At 39.4% G+C, this 20654-nt stretch overlaps 1 protein-coding gene across 1 annotated transcript; it reads right to left on the reverse strand.

Moving 5' to 3' along the window:
• Positions 1-291: 291 nt before the first annotated feature.
• LOC104281720 (solute carrier organic anion transporter family member 1C1-like) lies at positions 292-20404 on the reverse strand. Its single transcript, XM_009879764.1, has 14 exons — positions 20294-20404; positions 19530-19671; positions 19289-19421; positions 16149-16279; positions 15780-15926; positions 11828-11926; positions 10767-11003; positions 9472-9636; positions 7918-8113; positions 5407-5572; positions 3994-4175; positions 2515-2579; positions 1274-1391; positions 292-514 (listed from the first exon to the last, which is right to left on the reverse strand). The coding sequence occupies exons 1-14, from the start codon at positions 20402-20404 to the stop codon at positions 292-294; spliced, it is 2115 nt and encodes a 704-aa protein (XP_009878066.1).
• Positions 20405-20654: the final 250 nt, after the last annotated feature.

Raw genomic sequence — 20654 nt, forward strand, 5'->3', positions numbered from 1 at the left:
GTATGACACTTGAAAAATTCTGGCTAGTCTTACTGTTGGTCTAGAAAGGGACTGAGAGCAAGAGGATGGGAGAGTTCCCCCAAATTTTGAAAACCTTTTCCCCTTATTGTTTCAGATGGGGAAAGAAAGAGGATAGGGTAAAGCAAATTTAAAAGTCAGTGTTTCAAAGATATTTTTTGAACCCCCAAAATGTAAACTAGATGTTGAAGTCAGTAATTAGACCCCTGTTGTGCTTAGAAAAATTGAAGCATAAGTAGAGTTAGGACAAGGCCTTGTTTCTTTTTTTTTTTTTTACATACTGGTTTCCTCACTCTCCTCTGAGATTCTTGCACCAGGGAGAATATCTTTTTTGTTGGCAGTAGCTGGTTCTTTCCTGGTTGATCTTTCTGTATTTTTAATATTTGTTATCTCTTTGCCATCTGGTTTGAAGCGTTTCATTATTAAAACAGAGAGCACTATGTATAGGAGACAACATCCTGCACGTAGTCCTGCAATGAGGCCAAGATAAACATTTCTAGGAAAAAAAGTGACAAAATATCTTTATGTTAATAAAGCTAGCCACTTCTGAGCAGAACCAAGTAAGATATCAAATTCACTTTGGCAAAACCATCTATTCTCAACCAGGTATTGTTCCACATTTTAAGAAATAACAAACAGAAAGCAATCAACCTCATGGGTTTTAGCCCCAGGCAGGTTCTAATCGTGTCCTGTACTCCTAGCAGAAATGCCTCCTGTCTGAATAGTGCTCCCATTCAGCACATGATATTTCAGGGCTGGGACAGGAGGAGCTGCTCCAGCCAGGGCTTTGCCTGTTGTCCCAGCCTCCCCCCAAGCCCCTCACTGGCAGCGTTTCTGGCCACAGCTCTCCATGCACCAGCAGTCATTTGGGTCCCCTCTCCCAAGTGGATTTTGTGAGCTGTCTTATACATTAGGCTGCTGAGAAATGAGGGATGAGGGAGGGTGTCTTCAGTACTACACTTACTCCACAGTTGTGCAGTCTCCCACAAAGCCAAAGCGTTGCCGAGTTATTCAGTGCACTAAGGCTTCAACAAAGGAAGTAATTTTGGCGATGTAAGACAGTGTATTGCAATGTCATGTGTCAGACTGGATCAAAATTATTTGGCTTACTTGACCTATTAAGGCCTAGTCAAAATGAGGAGTTTCAGTGCTTTTAGTATCCTAATCAGTCTATTGATAATCGTCATCCACAAAGTATATCTTGGTCTGCCTCTGAAGCCAAATTCCCAGCTCCTTACCAAAGATTTCAGCTTACCTGAATGCTTTTGTGTCATACACCCGGCAAGATCCAGATCCCCCACAGGTTTTTGTCCCCCATTTCAAGCAGGTCTCATCTATCAAGGCACCAAAATAAATAGGGGCTGGGAGTCCTCCTGCAAAGAAAATTCTTATTACATGATGTCAGACATGAAGATCTCAGCATTTAATGTCCTGGTAAAGAAATGAGGAAATGAATCTCAGGGTGTCTGAATTATGGCTGCATAAAGTGGGACTAAACATCCAGCCAACTTTGAGATTCCAAGATTTGTGAAAATATTTAAGCAAGTACCTAAAGGGAATCGAAAGGATGGAAGATTATAGCATTATTATATTCAGCAAGGGAAATGTTAGTAATTCTACTTCAATGGCATTTTTATTAGACTTATAACTTCTGTTGTTTAAAGAAATAATATAACATTTCTTTTTCAGTCCCTGGTGTGGAATTATGTGCCATCACATATTAATATTTATGGATACTAATGTATCTATTCAGGTATTACACAACAGTTTGCCATTAAAAATGGTTAGCTGAGTACAAAGGGCTGAAATTAAGCACTTGCTCAAAACCGACCAGGTAATAAGTGCATTACTTATGTAGTACTGAAAGAATTCTTTTTAGACAGTCATAATGTTTTAATATAATCAGTAAGCTGTTTCAGGGACAATGTGCAGTTTTGTGAAGAAAACTATTTCATAAAAGGAGAAGACTGATTCTCTGCAGCATTCAGCTAAAATATGAAGATTAGGAGAGAGATTCAAATGACTACTTGGGCTTGTCTGCATGCTTGTCTCAAAAATCAGCAAAAAAGTGAAGATAAGACAAGGTTTGTTAGAGGCAGGGCAGACAACGTGTCTGAAGACTGGAATGATTATTTGTTGCAGATAAACACAAGAAAGAAAATAATAGGTAGAGTAGCTCTAACTGAGAAATGGTCAGCAAAAGGGAGCATAGGTGTTAAGGATATCCAGACTGACCAAGCTCAATAGTTGTGTCCATAAATGAAAACAAACCCAAAAGTACAAAGCACCTTCCTTCCATTGCCTGATTCCTTTGCTGCATAGAAAAAAATCTGAAGAGATAATCATAACACATACCAGGAAACATGTAGCAAGCTCCTCCAAAAATTTTGGAACGCACAGTCTGCTTACACAGAAAAATTTTGGAAAATTTCTTTTGTTCTCATCTAAAGTATCTTTGACTACCTACTTGGATCCCACAAAGAAATAAAGTTTTACCTAGTACTCTACCACCTAAAGTTTCAATCCCAACAGCAAAGGATTTCAGGTCTGGTGAAACAGATCTAAAAAGGAAACAAAAATAGTACATTGTTTTGGGGAATAATAGAATAATGTAGCTATAGCCATGCTGTGAACATCTGCATGTGCCCCATTGCAAGAGTATTGTGTCTTACGTAGCATAGCTTACTCAAACCCTAATTGAAAGCATTCACCAAAGTTAAATTTCCAATGTAGAGCCTCCTTCCATTGACTTCAGTGCATGAACTCTCACTGAAATAAATGTGAGAATCTACAAAACCTGATCTTGAATCCAAGGAGAACAGATTGTAAATAGATTTGGGAGAGGATGCATGGGAAAATTAAAGTGAACCAATTAAAAGTAGGCATTTCATGTCCATAAGTTAAGCTCCAAGAAGCTGCCTTTCTTTAGAAGGGTCTGTACTGTGCAGTGGTGAACATACAGGTAAAACCCACCTCTGCCTCTAGCATTTTAGAGACAGACAGCAAATGTGAGTTACCTGGCTACAAAAGTACCTCATTCATACCAGTGGAGAAACGTGTGTCCATCAGATGAACTGGAAGGATTCTCAAAATGAAGAGGGGAGTACTGAGCTGGCACAGGGGCGGGAGGGAGACTTGCTGAGGCCAGCTTGTTTCCCGAACTGGAGTTAATACATCAGTATATGGCCTTTTCAGCATTAACATGAAAGGATTCTCATTATAAACATTAGCATTCTGAAAACTTTGCCCAGCAAAGTTAGCCTTGTCCATAATCCAGGCATGTGGCGAGAACGGCTGCACTTAGAAATACCGCAGAAGAATAAGCATTTCAGCAAAAAGAGTTATCTAGTCATGCACACTAACTACAGAGGATTGCAGTTCACCCATGAGCAGGAGTGGAAAGAAACTACCATGTGAAGGGCACAGAACATTGTCTTTTCTCCCGAGTATAAAATAGCAGTGCTGCTTTACAACTGAAGGAATAAAAATGTAAAAATTATTGCTGCTGACATGGTTCTGTTTATACCAGTTTGACAAAAAAATGGGAATATCAGACTTCTCACAACACAGAAAACATTGTGAGGCAACAAGGCTTAACAAAGGTGAATGTTTTTCTCCTGAGTCATGTGAACAGCATAGTCACCTTGGCTATGGCTTAGTACCTCATCTTATTTCAAGTTCATTGCTCTGGTGAAAACGTCCCTGCCATTGGAAGTGAAAACTAATGTTCAGGATCAGCATAAGGCCCACCCATTTCATCACCAAAGTATCTACTCAGCCTTAAATTGGAATGAAATTGGTAGTCAGGCATTTTGCTGGGCCTCCGAACAGAGCTGTATTTCAGAGTACAGGCAAAGGCTCAGGGCCCCACTTTCATCAGCATGCCATTCCTCACAACAGGAATGAAATAGTAGATACTATATTCTGTTTCTCTTTCCCCAAGCTTTACGGTCAAGGTAAGGTAAAGTATTTCACCTAAACATAATCATGTATGTAGGAGTGCCTCCTAAGGCTAAAATAAATGCACATGCAGTCTGCAATGCTAAAAAATAGGGAAATGTTTTGGCACAGCTTTCTCTTTGGCATTGTCCCAGAGCTGCAGAGGAATTGCCAAGTCCATGCTCTTGACCTTCCACACAGCTGCAATTGTGAAACACCTGAAAGGAGAAGATGAGAAGATGAATTTATTTAATCAGAATTCAGTGGCACAGAACTATTTTAGTATCTAGATTTTCACTCACCGTAACAGGCAGGCTGTTGTTTATGCTGAAAGAACCTCCCTAATCATCCTTGCAAACTGATGGCCAAGTTCATTGGCATGCTGCAGCCACTCTGAGCTGCTCCAGAGACACAAAGCAACTGTGACTTTAGTTTCAGCCATGCCATTGCTAGAATAGAAGGTGCTCTGTGTATTCTTAAAATGGGCCAAAGCTACAAAATTCAGACATGAATTGTTATCCAGCCGTTCTGATCAGGAATGCTATGAAGTAGATGAGTGACCACAAAAATATCGAAGTGGACCCAGCAATGCAATCATGCATATCTATCATTTGTATCCAAAACAGAAATTTGGTGCTGGATTCAGAATGGGCTGATTCATAGCCTTTGAAGTTAGCAGGAGATATGGGTTTGAAAGCCAATTCCCCTGAAGCAAAGCGAGACAATATTGCTGGAATGTATGGGTATAAGTCTGAAAAAGTTGCCTGTCTTTTTCAGTATTGTTACACGAATACAATTTTGCTTCTGCCAGAAGACATGACCGTTTGCACACACTTCTGCAAACCTACCCTCTTTAACGGTCTTGCCTGGGCAGGATTGTTTGAAGTCCTGGAAATGGCTTTGTTGCTGATACACTGACCAAAATGGCCAGATGTATATTTACGGGATCTCTTGACTGAGCTATGGCAGCTCAGGAAAGCAGGCAATTCCAGTATGATCTGTAACAGTTTGTGAAACCAGCACTAACGATTTTATACAGGTCGGCTGCACATGAGTTGACACCATGGGATTTTGCTAGTATAACAACCAGACTAGCAAAGGTCTTCTAAAGCAAACCCCTCTTAACTGTGTTGTACCTATGCAATAAGAGATCTACTGAGAAAATTGCTGAGAAGAAACTAAATTATAAAAAAATCAAAATAAAAGCATTCAAGAAATGTAAGTCAATGGTATGAGGTTTGCTTGTCTTTCCCGAACAGCTTACTTACCTCACCCCAACCATTTTAAAAACCCTCCCTGCAACCTTGCACTCACTCAGTTTCTACTACAAGGTTAAACCATACAGAATGGACATTTGTGCCTACAGGATTTCTTAATCACAAAGCCAAGAAGTTAATAGATGGAAAAATCTAGCTGTATCTATAATAATCTATCCACCTATATATTTACCATATTCTTTCCCATCCCGGTTGAGGATTTACATCCCGCAAAGCAGGCTGTCATGTAAGTGATCCCATTATCCCCACATACTGGGTCCCACTGATCCAGCTTGCAGTCACAGTCAGCATTGCAACTGGCCATGAAGCTGTTTTTGGGGGAAGAAAGATGTTTTAATCTGGAGAAAAAGAGAAAGAAATGCAAGAATTATTTAGTCAAATTACATAGTCAAACAAAATATCAGGGAGTAGGTATGAAAAGCATGGAGAAAGTGAAGCAATCAACATAGACAGGTATCTGCTACCATCTGATAGGGTATGAAGTTATCACATGGAGACTAAGCTAATTTCAGCTAAACCAAAGCTGTCTTGAGATTTCTCATCAAGCATTAACATTTTTATGCATTGTTGCTGAAAAGGCAGGGAACTCACAAACTAGGTATTCTTGGCTGAGAGGGAATATTTGGTATTACTTTTTCATTTGTAAGCTTAACCCACGAAAAAGAAAATCATACCTAAAATTTCTTACTATCTGTAGAGTGGCAATGCTTTTCCTTAGCAGTAGATACCATACTGTATGTGGGTGGTTGAAGTGGTGATATAAAACTACATACAACTACAGCGGCAAGACGACCTTGACCTTTTTTTCACTGGATCAGAGACAGTTAGTGGCAATGCAAGTTACATGAGTCTGAGTGGGAAGTGCTGCTTCTGTCTCAGCTCTGACAGTACTCAGCAGCAGCCCTTCACCTGGGACAGGCTTGAGCCCCATTTCTTACCAGATCTCATTTCTTGTATATTATCATGGACTTTCATAGCCTCCACCTTCACCAACATTTCTGTAAAAAACATTAAACTCGGGCCCCAATGAGCTAAACTAAGCAGATGAGAACTAGCACTGAGAATTTAAAAAGTGGCCAGTGACTCTGAGGGCATGGTAGCAGGACTCAGTTTTCAGAAAGTGGTAGGAGTTCACCATCTACAAATCACCCCTGCTTTGAAGTCACTCACAATATAAAGGACAAGTGTTCAAAATTTGCCTTTTCTTCCTCCCTATGCTTCAATCCAAAACACACCTCAAGGGGGCTACATTTCTCCTGAGTCTTTTAGAAGGGAAAATAACCAGGCAGTTTAGCCCTCATTAGGCTGTTGCTCATCTTCAAACTACAAAATTTTAAACGGGTAAAACAGTACGTGACTTGCTTAACTGGAACAATCCTAGCACATGCTAAATTCTTCAGTCTCGGTTCTCCTGCAGAAACTCTAATTGCTCTTTCAGTATTTGCTGTCCTGATGTTTCTGCTTATTTTTAATTCACTCTACAGTACCAGATATTGCGCTCAACCAGAGTTATCTCCACTGCACAAACCTCTGACATCGTTTATGTAACTAACCTCAAAGCTGAACTGGGTGTCAGGTTTGCCAGGACAACTTAGATATTCCCCTGAACATAGTCTGTTTCAAAAACCACAAGACTGAATTTCTGTTTGTGGTGAAAATCTAGCAAGCCCTGCTGGATTCAGTTTAATCCTTTAAAATCCCTAGAAATTTGTTGGACCAGACTGAGCTAAATTTAAACAGTAGGCAATTGTGGCATTCTGCTGGGATCAGCAAAATGTTCTCAAGAAAGCATGACCATGCTCCTGGTAAGGGAGGGGGAACGTCTGTTTGGGCAGCACACGCTCCTGACATGACCGCTTTCTACCTCAGAGCTGAGAAAATGGACCTGGGCAGATCCAGGTCACCAGCAACCGAAGCAGGCTGGTGACTCCCCATGCAGGTTAATAACTACTGATCTAGAAGATTGTCCCTTCTAGAGGCAAAGCCATTGGGGGACTATGGGGAAGCCACTTCCAACACTCTTTTTACTTCCCATGCCCTACGTGGTAGCAAGAGAAGAGTTTTAAATTAAAGACTTGAAATAAAATATAAAAATTTCAATTGCCTGTGATAATTTTTGTATTAATTAGTGAATTGCCAGAATATAGAGGTGTATTCTCAATATCCAGCAATAAACAATTTAGAAAAAGAATTGTCCAGTTAAAATGAAATTTGAAAAACAAAATTGGGGTATTCTGCCCATCCCCAACACTGGGTATCATTTCAGCCTGACAAGTCTATCTCGAAATCTAGTGTTTTCTTGTGTTTATCACCACCAACGGAGCAGTAAAATTATATAATCACAGTAGCTCCACTGTAGTTGAAACCACACTAGCAGATGACCTAATACATGCCAGTTTCAACAAAAAATTATTGTCTTTAAACAGACACATATAATTTTTTTTTTTAATGCGAAAGATATAGAAATATGCTACAGTAAATCAACAGAGAAGCCAAATTTCAGAACTCATCCAAATCCAAATCAAAATGTTTCCTAGAGTAGAAGGTTTCTATTCCAGATGAGATAACAAATCCAGATTAGTTTGTGAGTAGAGGAATGTAGGTGCTCGCACCATGTTCTGCACAGAGCAGGACACAACCATGACAAATGACACAACCAACACAAACCAAAGGCGATACAAACCCTGAGTAGGGCGCTGTCAAGCCAGCCACCTGGAGCACCTCACAACTACATGTAAAGTACAAGAGGTTTAGCAAATACGCTACTATAAAGGTGATGCATGCAAACTTTGCCATTTCAGTTATATGAAGTTTGAATTTCTTGATCAGAAAGCCTCCTAGAAACATCCCCAGGATTGTGATGGGTAGAAGTATCACACCTGCAAACAGAAGGTAACAAAAATGTTAACTGCTGTCACTTGCATTGACCCCTTTTTGAATAAATGTATGGTTCTAGTAATTTCCAAAATATCATGTACTGACCTTTTTTCAGACTGATCCTTTGAGGTTCTAAGAATTTTTTATTACCTTTAAATAATTTTGCTTACTTCCACATTTTCTTTCAAGTCATGTTATGACTTTAAAAAGCTTTGTTCCTCAATATTCCCTACCTTTTTGTTATGCTCTTGTTTGTATGCATACTGATGTAATAAAACTGGAATAAACGAGATAAATGTCTCAGCTCATGGGTACTTCTTCATTTAAAGCAAAGCATTAAAGTTTCTGAAAGTTCTATATAAAAAAAAAATCTCCAAAATGGAACATGAAAGGAAGCAACATCTTGCATTGGATTCCATTTTGCTCTGAGAGTGAATCATGGAAAAGTCTGCATTTAGATTTAATCTGTTCAGCATTTTACAAACGCCAGCCTTAATACTTACATGCTAAATAGAGAGCTTTTACAAGGTTCTACTGTGAGGGGTTTCCCTTTCACTGGGTGGGTTTTTTTTGTTTGTTTGTGTGGGTTTTTTGGTCGTGTTTTGCAAAATTTTCCCTCCATCCAAAACAAGACAGGAAAAAGAAAGTCCTTCCCACATTTGTACTTGACCCACAGCAAAGCAGGCTGCCTTCAGATTAAAGTCATGGAATATCAGGTCTGCAATGTCTTCAAACACCCTGGTTTTCTTGCCAGGTTATGTGACCATATTAATCACTGTAAGATTAATATAATTTCAGCATTCTTTTTTGTAGAGCACTACAAAGAACTTATTTTTGAAGGAACTGGCACATAGAAAAAGAGCTTTGAGCTGAATGAAATGACTTAAAATTCTACATTTTTGTTTCTTATTGCTTACAAAATTTCTATTTGTAATCAAAACTGAAGAACATCTACAGCAAGATGTTATTCTGAAAAGGAAAATCACATATTTCATTAGACATTTTCTAAATTAAATGTTTTTTTCTTTTAGGTGTTACTTAGTTGCAGTTCGTGTGTGTTTTTTGTTCACAAGACCAGACACATTCATAACACAAATTTGGCTTTTTTTAAAAAAACTTCAGCCAAAAAAAAAAATCCACCCAGTTCTAATAATCCTCTAGCTTACTACATTAGGAACATCAGGACAATTATCACTAAAATTAACATCCATTTTCAAAATACATTAGGAAAATTAATAAATCACTACACATATTTTTTTAACCAAAAAGTTTACAGAAACTCCTCCTAAAAAGGAAGGCAAAATAACAAAGAATAGCTTCTATTTTGCCATCAGAATTTAAAAGCAAGACAAGTACCTACCAATTAGAAAGATGGCTTTTGCCACTGATACATTAAATTGCTGCTCCATAAACTTTGTCTCGTAGGTTATTATCCCAACAAGAGAATTGTACTGCAGAATAGTGAGGAAGATGTACACCAGGAAAACTGGATTTCCAAACAGCTTCTTCAGAGCTGGGAGGAAATCTGCAATGGAGAGGTAGAGAAAAGTTGTTTTGACATCCTTTAGATAATAGAACTAGCTTTGAGTTAACTACTGGCTCTACTGCAGGCTACAGTTCTTTGCCTAACAAAATATATGCTTGTCCAAGTGAGACTTTCCTCATTGCCAACACATGATTTACAGAAGCAGGAAGGCTGAATGGCACGGTGGATGCTGGATTGGGAATCGGAAATCCTTTTACTATTTTCTTGTGTGCAATGCAGGACTATTCAACAAAGGCACTAAGGCTTGCAATACTGATCCTCAATGCCCGTACAGGAGAGGAGCCCTAGGGGATCATTAAGACTCTCTATAACTTACCAAGTGAAAAGTGTGGTGCCTAAAGCAGGAACCCTCATGAACCACAAAAGAGCCCTGCATGAAGGTGATATTCACAGAAAGGGACCACCTGACCCAGCAAACGGCTGCAGCCTTTCCTGAAACCCTTGATGAAAGTATCTAGGTCCATAAAACTAAAGACAAAAACTGGCTTTTAGCCTGCGGTCTGGCTGTTAGCACACTTACCTAAAAAATGAGAGTTCAAAACACTGCTTTGGGACGTGCCCTAGTCATTAAGGATATACATACATACGTATGAATAAAAGCCTTGGGGGACTGAGTCCAGCAATGGGTAGTTGGGTCTGATATTGCCTAAACGAGGTTAATTTAGCATTACTGAGCTCACACGCAGGAGCCATGAATTCAGTTAAACCCCTGTAACAGGTCTTGTAGTACTTAGCCCCATTTCCTTCCCATATCTTGGCCCCAGTGAAACAGTAACCTGCCAGCTGTGGATTGGTCATTAATGAGGGATGGGATGTTTTCCCCCTCTTCCTTCATAATCATAAAATTATAGCTGTAACACATCATACAACAACTACCATGTCGAATTGAGAATCTCTGGTGCTCAGCACGAGCTTTTTCCAGCTGTCTGACATAAAGAGAGGACCGAAACACACCCTTCGCATGTAACTATAATACTGCAAATTAGAGCATTTTTGTCCACCATTTGCACTGCAGAAATTTTGCTGAGGGTTGTGCAAATCCATGCTCAGCTCAGAGTGACCCAATGAGAGAGAATTCACATGCAAACATTGGGGCAGTAATCTTTCACCTTTTACTGCCTCTGAGAACCTTATCTGTGGCTGAACTGGAGAGTCTATTTTACAGTGATCTCCTTGAACAGGCAAATTATTAATCTTCAGCTTTTCATTCTCTCCTTCTTTTGTTAAGGAGTAAGGCAGAAACCAGAAAGGCAATGAAGCAATGAAGTTGACTGCTCCACAGATGAGCAATCCAAGCCACCAGGCACCAACCCAACGGGTATCCTTAGGATTTATGCTGATGGCATCTATAAAATACGGAAAGACAGGAAAACAGATTAAATATCATGCAGAGCAATTAAACTATTGATTTTTAATTTAACTAATGATACTATAGGTATCCTTATATAGACTATTTAAGGTCCAGAACAGAGGTGATTTATGTTCCACATGAAGAATTGAAATGCAGCTTGTATCAAATCAGTCCCATGCAGTCAAAAATACATGTCTCCATTTATACCCCGGTGGCATTTCCTTGCCATGATCTTGCAACACTTTGTGTGGGAACTAGTAACAGCGAAGGGGCCTTTAAGCACCAAAGAACAACTTCTCTTTCTCAAGTTCCCACTGCCCCCTCAGTCTTCCATCCCCAAACTCAACAGTTTTTCCCTGAAGTTCTTCAAATTTTCCCTGGGGTTAGAGACCTGAAAGTGATTTTAACAATGACATGAGTTTTCATATGAATCACTGCTGTGTGCTTTTTAAAAGAACATAATTTTTGCCAAGTGTTGAAAGTGTCCATGAGCAAAGGCCTTTCAGGGTTCCCTCAGTGTGGGGATGGCCTTTCATTTGCTCACTTGTTTTCAGCTGCACAGCAAGAGTGTAATGAGTATGTGCACAAGCAAAAAAGCAGGTACAACATGTTTCTGCAGTGGAGTTGGGGTTCTTGCATCAAGGGCTATTCCAGTCACACTACAGCACTGCAGATATTAAAATGTAAATAACACCAGCTTTTGAGTAGAAAAAACTCTCTAGAGAGCCCCCCTTTTGGAGCATTAACCTGGGAAAGTGCTTCTTAGCACACAGGCTGCTGCTGACCTCTCAGTTGATGCACCATCCCACGGTTTCTTACCGATATCCACGACACCAATATCGACCCAGAGGCTGGCACAGAAAGATCCAAGCAGGAAGCCCAGGGTTGGTCCAAACATGCCCGAAGATCTCACCAGACCTGTAAGAGAAGGGAGGCAGCAGGAGAGAGTGAGCAAAACGCCGCGTGGACAAGCACGCCTGCTCCTCTGAGGGCAAGGAAAGGAGAAAAGAAGGAGGAGGCAGAAGAGGGGCATACGCTGTTGGGGGATGTCTGGTAGAAAGCTTCTGACCAGCAAGAAAATAAGCCGTAATCTGCCAATGCGCTAGCTGCAATGTGGAAGCACAGGGCTTTGCTGAAGCGAGTGGAGTCTCACATGGACCCCCGTATGCATTTCATTGGCAAGATTGGTGTCTCAGAGGGAATAGGAAGAAAGAGAATAACATTGCAATGATTTTTATCCCCCCTCCTTCCTACTTCTCAGATTTTTGTAGTTGCATCGTTGAGCTTGCGGCGGTTAACTAATGAACATGCAACTCTAGGCACATTAGAGGTAACATAAATCTGCCTGCAACTCCAGTTACAGCTTGCGTGATGTTTTGTGATTGTAGAAGTCAAGACTTTTGCCTGTACTATGTGTTCAGGTCCCTAGCTTCATTTTAAGTAGCAGTAGTTGGTCTGAGGCTGTGCATGTAAGAAGGCACATCTTTGCAGTTTGGAGTCACATTAGGATGACAGGGACAACAAAAGTGCATGGATATGGAATTAGGTACAGGACCCTGAGAATATTTTCAGTAGACAAGAAGAAAATATAAGTGTGCCTGTGTGTGATCACAGTTCATTAGACAGAATCTTTGTTGACTCATTCAGCACCAGAATGAGCAAATCAGCTAACTGTTGTGTTATATTTATATATGTCTTATATTTATGTGGCTGTAAAAAAAAAAAAAAAAAAAAGTCAAGAAATCTAGTGATCAAGTAATGACCTCTAAAATCAGCTTGCAGTTTTGCTGATGGCCTCACTGAGGCTTCCATTTCCCGCTCTGTCTCTGCTTACCAAGGAGATATAATGGGATCAGAAGAAGGAGGGATGTCCCTAGAAGCAAACAAATAAGCTGTGAAGGTTAGCAGAAACCTAGCAAGCTAGGATTGTATTTTGCTGACTGGATATGCAAATACAGCACAATAGAATTTTGATGACCGCTGCTGGCAATCAACATAAAATAAAAATATCCTCAAAATAATTTGAGCATAGGTTCACACTTTCCTTTGTCACTTGTGTTGATCTGTTGAAGTTTAGTGATAGGGGTTAAAAGTTTCAAAAAAAGTTCAGTGATTCAGATTTCTAAATTCTAGCATGGAACTGCCACTTGGGACCTGTTTGAAGTTGCAAAAGGATTAATTTTATTAGAAAAAAGAGAATTCTTGATCAATTGCCTCTCAGTTCTTGCCCATGTTCAGCCCCATGTTGTGTAAATCCTACTGTGTTGTTCTACTGCAGAGATTTTTCTCCCGTTGTCTGAATACAGTAATTACTCAGCTTATGATCAAGGATTTCTATAATAAATTTTTAGAATATAATTTAACCATATGATTTTTCAGTTTTGCTTCATTGCCTCGATTGCATATTGCTTTCACTTAGTTCTCTCATTTCAGTTTATTTGAAGATCTGGGCTTTTAGATCAAATTCTGATGCTTCCAAAGTGACTGACTTCTGCAGAGTCAGGATTTTGACAGAAAATAGCTCTTTATATTTATCAGTGAGTCTAAAGCAGAACTTACTACTCAGAACTATGCAAGATCACCTCCAAACTTCCAGTACTCAGTGGCAAGTTTCTAAAATAAACAGGTAAAAACCAGCACACTCAAACCAATAGCCTTGTATATTGTATGCAGTATATTTCTTTAAGACATTATACGCTCCCAGATAAACTAAGAAGCATATGGGCAATAATTTGGCATATGTATAATTTTTAAATTATATTTCACACTTGCATAGTCTTTAAATTCAAGAATAACTTTGGTAAGATAATATGCATGTATTGTGATAAAACAAAACCAAGTAAGTTCACTGTGACATTTTCTTATCTTTTCCTTTGAAATATTTGTTTGCGATTAATAAACAGACTAAACCGTGAGCAGTAAGTCATGCAGACTTATCAGCTAATCAGCTGCTGCATATTGACATAGCTCAGCCAACCCTTGTATTGATGATTAATTTAGTATGTAACAGGTATTAGAATTTACAACATACATTGGCCTCAGATATGTTTCTATTGGAGCCATGGTTTCAATAGTTACAAGATTATATGCTAGTGCTCAACTCAGTGATGAAATTTCATTCATTTAAAGCCTCTAATAAAGTTAACCACTACAGCAAAGCTACCATCCTCTATTAAATTCTGTAAGATGGCTTAAAAAAATAGGTTAATTTTTCCTTTTCTGTTCCTTCCTATGGCAACTCTGGTTTTATTGCTGTTGAAAGGATTTTAATGTTGTGTTCCATTGACACTTAATAAAAACCTGTCTCTGCCTCAAAATAAGTTATCTTCTTACTCAACAAAACATCTAAGAGCAGGAGAAAAAGGAGAGAGAGGAAGGGAAACTTCTTGCTTAGGGTCAAGTAATGAGATCAGTGGTCAAAATTCAACACCAAGGCTTGGCTGAAGTTTTTTCATTATAGGACAATTATTTTTTTTTTATTTTATAAAATGCTGATCATAAATTGATTCAGTGAACTGATAAAAAAAACAGACAGAAAAGAAATAAAGTTGGTCAAGAAAAGGAATTTCAGCTCTGTGGAAAAGACTGTATCTCAACATTCACTTTTTTTGCAAATTGGGTCAGTCCCTCAAAGTATCAAAATATTTGAATGGCATAGGAGATTGAAAATTACTATTCAGAATGTTAAAATGAAACATTTCAATATTCTGTAAACAAAATATTTTGTTTCAGTTGCATTACCCAAACAAATTTTCATTCTCATTGAATCCATACTATTCTCTCTGCCAGCTTTATATTTTTAATCTAACTTCCCCAAAAGCTCTCAACCCATCACGATCTCTCCCAAACCAGATTCTGATAAGAAAAAAAAATCAGCTGAACTTTTTAAAATACCTTTAATCAGAAGCTCAGGGGCGATTACAAGTATTTTGGATAACTGCTAAGTAAGTGGAACTTTTGTTTTTGCCAGCTCCCTTCACAATACTTCCATTTTCTTCAACCTGTAGATTTACTTACCCCCAAACGAAGACATTTGCAATAGCCTTACCCTGTAGCATTACTCACTGAGCTCTTCCTGAAACTGCGTCTCACTATCGCTAATGACCAGTTCAACTTCACCAAGTTTACTTCAGGCAGCAGTTTTGACCTCAGCCACACAAACATGCCATGCTATTAAATCAGTTTGGCAATAAATGAATTAGCTTGGGTGTAAGTCTTTCTGTCTTGGGCAATAAGCTATCTTCCATCAAAACAACAACAAAATCCTAATTAAAAGGGATTTGTTACAACACCCTGGCAAGGGTTTTGTTTTTCCTTCTGTAACTAGTGACTTTAAAAAGCTTTCATTAGGAAGCATGCTGCATGTAAAATTCAAAAAGTCGTGTAAAAGCTTCTGTAACATTTTTACATTACTGTGTTTAAGTGTAATTCTCTTATCTGTGGAACAGTGATTAGGAAGAACTTATTCTCTGAAGCTGTGGTACTGAAGTTGATATGCCAGATAAGACAGATATGACTTCTCAGTTTGGAGAAACGCGTATTTGATTATGCTTCCCTTCATCACAGAGAAAACTGTGAGGGAAAGCAAAAGGAACACCTGGGAAATATCCTTTGAAAATAAACGTGAGATCTCTTCTGCATTGTTTTTTTTTGTCTTCGTACAAGTCAAAATTATCCAGAAGAGAGCAGATAGATTTTTTTGGTATTTGCTTGGCTACAGAAAGGATAAGGAAAGAATCTTTAGCATTAAAATTACTCATTTGCATATTACCTATGTAAAATGCTGAGTTTTCTTCTTTAGAAAAATCATCAATATATGAGAACCCCAGTGGCATAACTGGTGCTTCCCCAATTCCACGTAAAAGGTTCCCCATCAACACAAAGAGCCACAGATAGGAATTTGTTGTTTTCTCACATCCTGCAGGCCATAAACATTTACATTTCTGTGAACATAACTCTGACAATACTTTATTGCAACAGAAAAATAACATAAAATAGGGGAGGGGGTATTAAATCATTATAGCACGGGTTTGTATATATCACAGTTTCTAACAGGGGGTTTACTGCTTTCCAGTAAAAACAGGTGTATAAAATGGGGACGAGCAGAAGAAGGGAACCCAGCATCAGAGCTTTTGCTTACCAAAATTTTTCATTGCGTTGGGTCTTTCTGTTGCATCTGTGACTGGATGGCCCACAGACGATGCTGGGGAGCAAGCTGATACACTTGTAGAGGAGTTGTCCACAGTAACAGTTATCCTTTCATAATTATAACTGGAAAACAACTATGTAAAATACAACTGACACATGAAAGACTCTGCTTTGTGGGAAGTGTGTATGAGCCTTGTGTTTATACATGTTCATTTCTATTATGTGAAGGCAAAGTGGAGGGGCAACCCATTTCCAGTGCTTTCACTTGAAAATTGAGAGGTGCGTTCATACCCTTTTCAAAATGCTCTGACCATTCTAACACCAGTATTTTCTTAAGCTAAAGAGCAAAAAAGCTTAAGAGATCATTCTTTAGACTGAAGGACACAGGCAGAATCCATCCACGTCTGTCTACATACAGCACTGCTGATGTTTTTCCATAGTGGCAGCAGTTTCTTACCTATGCGACAGATGTGTAACAGAGATTTCTGTGTTACTTTAAAATTAGCTATCTAGGGATCTAGTAGTAGCCTTTCTGTTCCTATAAAGAGATTAATGCAGGCTGCAAAACACATGTGCCAGTTTTTCTGTATTTAGGCAGCCAGCTACTACAGCAAATCTGCCAAGTAAATTGAAGCTAGCTTGAGTACATTTATGCTACATTGGGATAAATGGAGAGCAGATATTCCCTCTGACTGCGCAATCAAGTAGTAACCTTTAATATTGTGATGGATGATGGTGAGGTCCCCATGGCCAGTGGATTTTGCTCAGTGTTGTGGAGAACGGGTAATCTTCAGAACTTAGCTGTGAGTTTGGGTTAAATCAGAGATTTCCATAGCTCTGCTTCTGGCTTGTGGTGTCACCTGCAGTGCAGATTCCCTGCTATTTCACAAACAGAGTAGTGACTGTGGCCGCTTTCCATACCATCATCCCCACACATAATTCTTTCCATAACCTCCTGATCACAGCTATTGGTCTTGGAACTAGAGAAGATGCACAAATAAATTTTAATTTTTGAGGGACAGAGGGGGTTTATTTTCAGCTACTATTCAGTAAGCGTGCCAAAGGATTGGAGAGGTATGAACTGCTTCCGACAGCTATGTAAGCACTAAAGTGTAGATGTGAAGCGTTATTTAGATATTTAACTCTCTCTGAGTTCAGTGGAGATAGATACACATCCTGAAAATTTTAAAGAGCTTAGCATGAATGCCACCATGGAGAAAGACACTTCTTCCATCAAGATCTCATTACAGCTCATCTAAGTATAAAAAAAGGAGAATGGCTAAAAAAATATGTGTGTGTGTGTGTATATATATATACACAAACATAGACCCACCATCAGAGAAGGAAGAGTTGGTATGCGAACTATTACAGAAGCTTGATCCCTACAAGTCAATGAACCCTGACGCTATCCACCCAAGGGTGTTAAGAAAGCTTGCTGATGTCATTGTGAGGCCGCTCTCCATAATCTCTGAGAAGTTGCAGAGATCGGACGACGTCTCAGAAGACTGGAAGAAGGCTAATATCACCCTCATTTACAAGAAGGGCTTAAAGGAGGATCCAGGAAATTATAGGCACATCAGTCTTACTTCAGTTCCTGGGAATGTTATGGAACAAATCCTCCTGGGGGCTATCACAAATCAAATGAAGCACAGAACTGGGAAAAGCCAGCACAGATTCACCAAGGGCAAATCATACTTGGTTGATGTGAGGCGAGCAGTGGACATTGTCTACCCGGATTTCTTCAAGGCTTTCAACATGGTTCCCCACAAACTTCTCCTAGAGAAATTGATGGGTTATGGTCAAGAGAAGTGGTCTGTGCGGTGGGTGGGGAACTGGCTGACAGGCTGCACTCAGAGAGTGATGGTAAATAGCCCTTTTTCAAACTGGCAACCTGTCACAAGTGGGGTCCCCCAGGGATCGATACTGAGCCTAACGCTGCTTAATGTCCTCATAAGTGATCTGTATGATGGGATCAGGTGTACCCTGACAAAGTTTGCTATGATATCAAACTGAGTGGGGAAATGGACACTTTGGAAGGGAGAGTTACCCCACAGGAAGACCTGGATAAGCTGGAAGAGTGGGCTAACAAGAACTTTATGAAGTTCAACAAGGATAAGAATAAGGTCTTGCACCTGGGAAAACATAATGCAGGAAATGCAGCACAGGCTGGGATCTATCCAGTTGGGGAGCAGCTCTGTGGAAAGGGACCCAGGGGTCCTGGTGGACAACAAGCTCGATATGAGTGAACAGTGTGCTGCAGCAGTAAAGAGAGCCAACAGGATGCTGGATTGCATCAACAAGGGCATTACCAGTAGAGATAAAGAAGTCATTATCCCACTCTACTTAGTGTTTGTCAGGCCATGCCTGGAATACTGTGGTCAGTTTTGATCCCCGCAATGCAAAGAAGACATGGACAGGCTGGAGAGGGGCCAGAGCAGGGCCACAAAGATGATCAAAGGACTGGAGAGCCTGCCATATGAGGAAAGGCTGAGAGAATTGGGTTTGTCCAGCCTTGAGTAAAGAAGGCTTAGGGGAGACCTTATGTTCCAGTATTTAAAGGGTGGCTACAAAGAAGATGGAGCCTCCCTTTTTAAAAGGAGTCACATGGAAATGACAGGGGGCAATGGGTACAAGTTACTCCTGGGAGATTCTGACTGGACACAAGAAGATAATTTTGCACAATGAGAACAATCAGCCACTGGAATATTCTCACCAGGGAAGTGGGAGATTCCCCAACACTAGACACTTTTGAGATTCAGCTGGACAGGGTGCTGGCCCATCTTGTCTAGACCATGCGTTTACCAAGAAGGTTAGACCAGAGGATACTTGAGGTTCCTTCCAACCTGGTATTCTATGATGTGATTCCATCCCAGGTGAAAAATTCAACCCACTTCATCCCTAATTATGTATAAGCTCTGTAGAAATCTTAGGTTTCTCTTTTACTTACCTGTAGAAAGAAGTAAGCTTTCAGAGAGGAAATAAGAAAGTCAATATTAAAAATCCACCTATTAAAACCTTGCTGTTATCTGGAAGAAACTATTACTGTCAAGTTTTTAACTCAGGTGTATGATTACAAACACTTCATATGGTCAAGTTTAATTAGTATATAATGTGAAAACTCTCCATATTTACCGTCCCATTAGGAACTGAGGCATCACTGACAAAAATGCTCCTAAGGACATGATGAGACATCCAACAGCAATTACTTTCGGTCGATGAACTCTTGGTCCAAGGTAGCTCACCAACACCATTACCATTAAGTTACCTGCATCAACAAGAGAGAGAATCAGTAAGATTACAAAAAGATTTGTTTTTAGGGGAAAAAAATGTATTAAAAGCAGTGTTTATCCACTTTCAAAGACAGCACACCTACCTATCTCAAAGCTGCCATCAATAATGCCAACAATTGATGATGAGATTTCAAATCGCCTTTCAATTTGACTGGACATGCTCTTCATGTAGCTTCCAGAAAATCCTTTGGCAAAAAAGGAAAAAGCTAGAGCTCCAAGAAATACCTGAAGAGAGAAAATAACTGAGTTTGTAAAGAAACAATTTTTTCTTCATGGCTGGATGCCTGAGCAACCTACTCAAGAAACACAAAAATTAAATGTTTTGCTTTCTAATTCTCTGTGAAAAGATTCTTCCTATTGCTTCCATTAAAACAGAAGGTTTTACTTTCTTTTTCAGGATGGCCCCCAAAGCCTCCTCTACTGCAAAAAAAAAGAAAGTTGACATTGACTCTGTGCACCTTCAACCTTTCTACCACATACTGTTTTAGCTGTTTCCTTCCTTAGGGAAAACTTGCAGCATAAAGTTGTTCGTTACTGGTACGATTATTATGGCATGTCTTATTACTCCTACTTCTCCTGTTCTCAAAAACATGGACAAAAAGATATAGCTGCAACTACCACTATGACTATAGCACACCCCTATATGTTTCATTAGTAAAATATGGCATCACTTTTTAACTGCTAAAGACATTTATTGACTTCTATGTGCTTGGAATCACAACCTCAAGCGTTGTTTCCAACACATGTAGTTTCAAAGAGTGTCATACAGAACTGAGTTTTGATAGAACTTCAAATGTTCATTTTCAGTAATCCCAAGAAAATGTGTGGTGAGGGCTCCTTTCCATACCTTTAGCTTTGAACAATTATGACAAACGCTTTTGGCAGGAACTGTGCTGCCATCATTGTCCTGGAAGAGTGACTTGTCTTTAAGTTGGCCAGCAGCAATTGGCTTTTCCATGGTTTTCCTCCTCCAGATCTGCTATGTAGGTCTTCCTGTTTGGAAAATATCACTATGATTAACTATTATTTGCATAAGAATAAAGGTTCTAATGTTTTTCAGACATACTAGATGGTGAGACACTACTTGAGATGTCTTCACATTGACACCTTTTCTCAGGAAAGATGTTAAAGAGTGTTCAAAGTGTTAGGACTGGTGCATCTTCATTGTGAAACCTGCTTTCTAAAACACTTCAGGACCTTCTTGGATA

This window comes from Charadrius vociferus, unplaced genomic scaffold (genome assembly GCF_000708025.1).
Source record: "Charadrius vociferus isolate BGI_N301 unplaced genomic scaffold, ASM70802v2 scaffold90, whole genome shotgun sequence".
Classification (NCBI taxonomy): Eukaryota; Metazoa; Chordata; class Aves; order Charadriiformes; family Charadriidae; genus Charadrius; species Charadrius vociferus.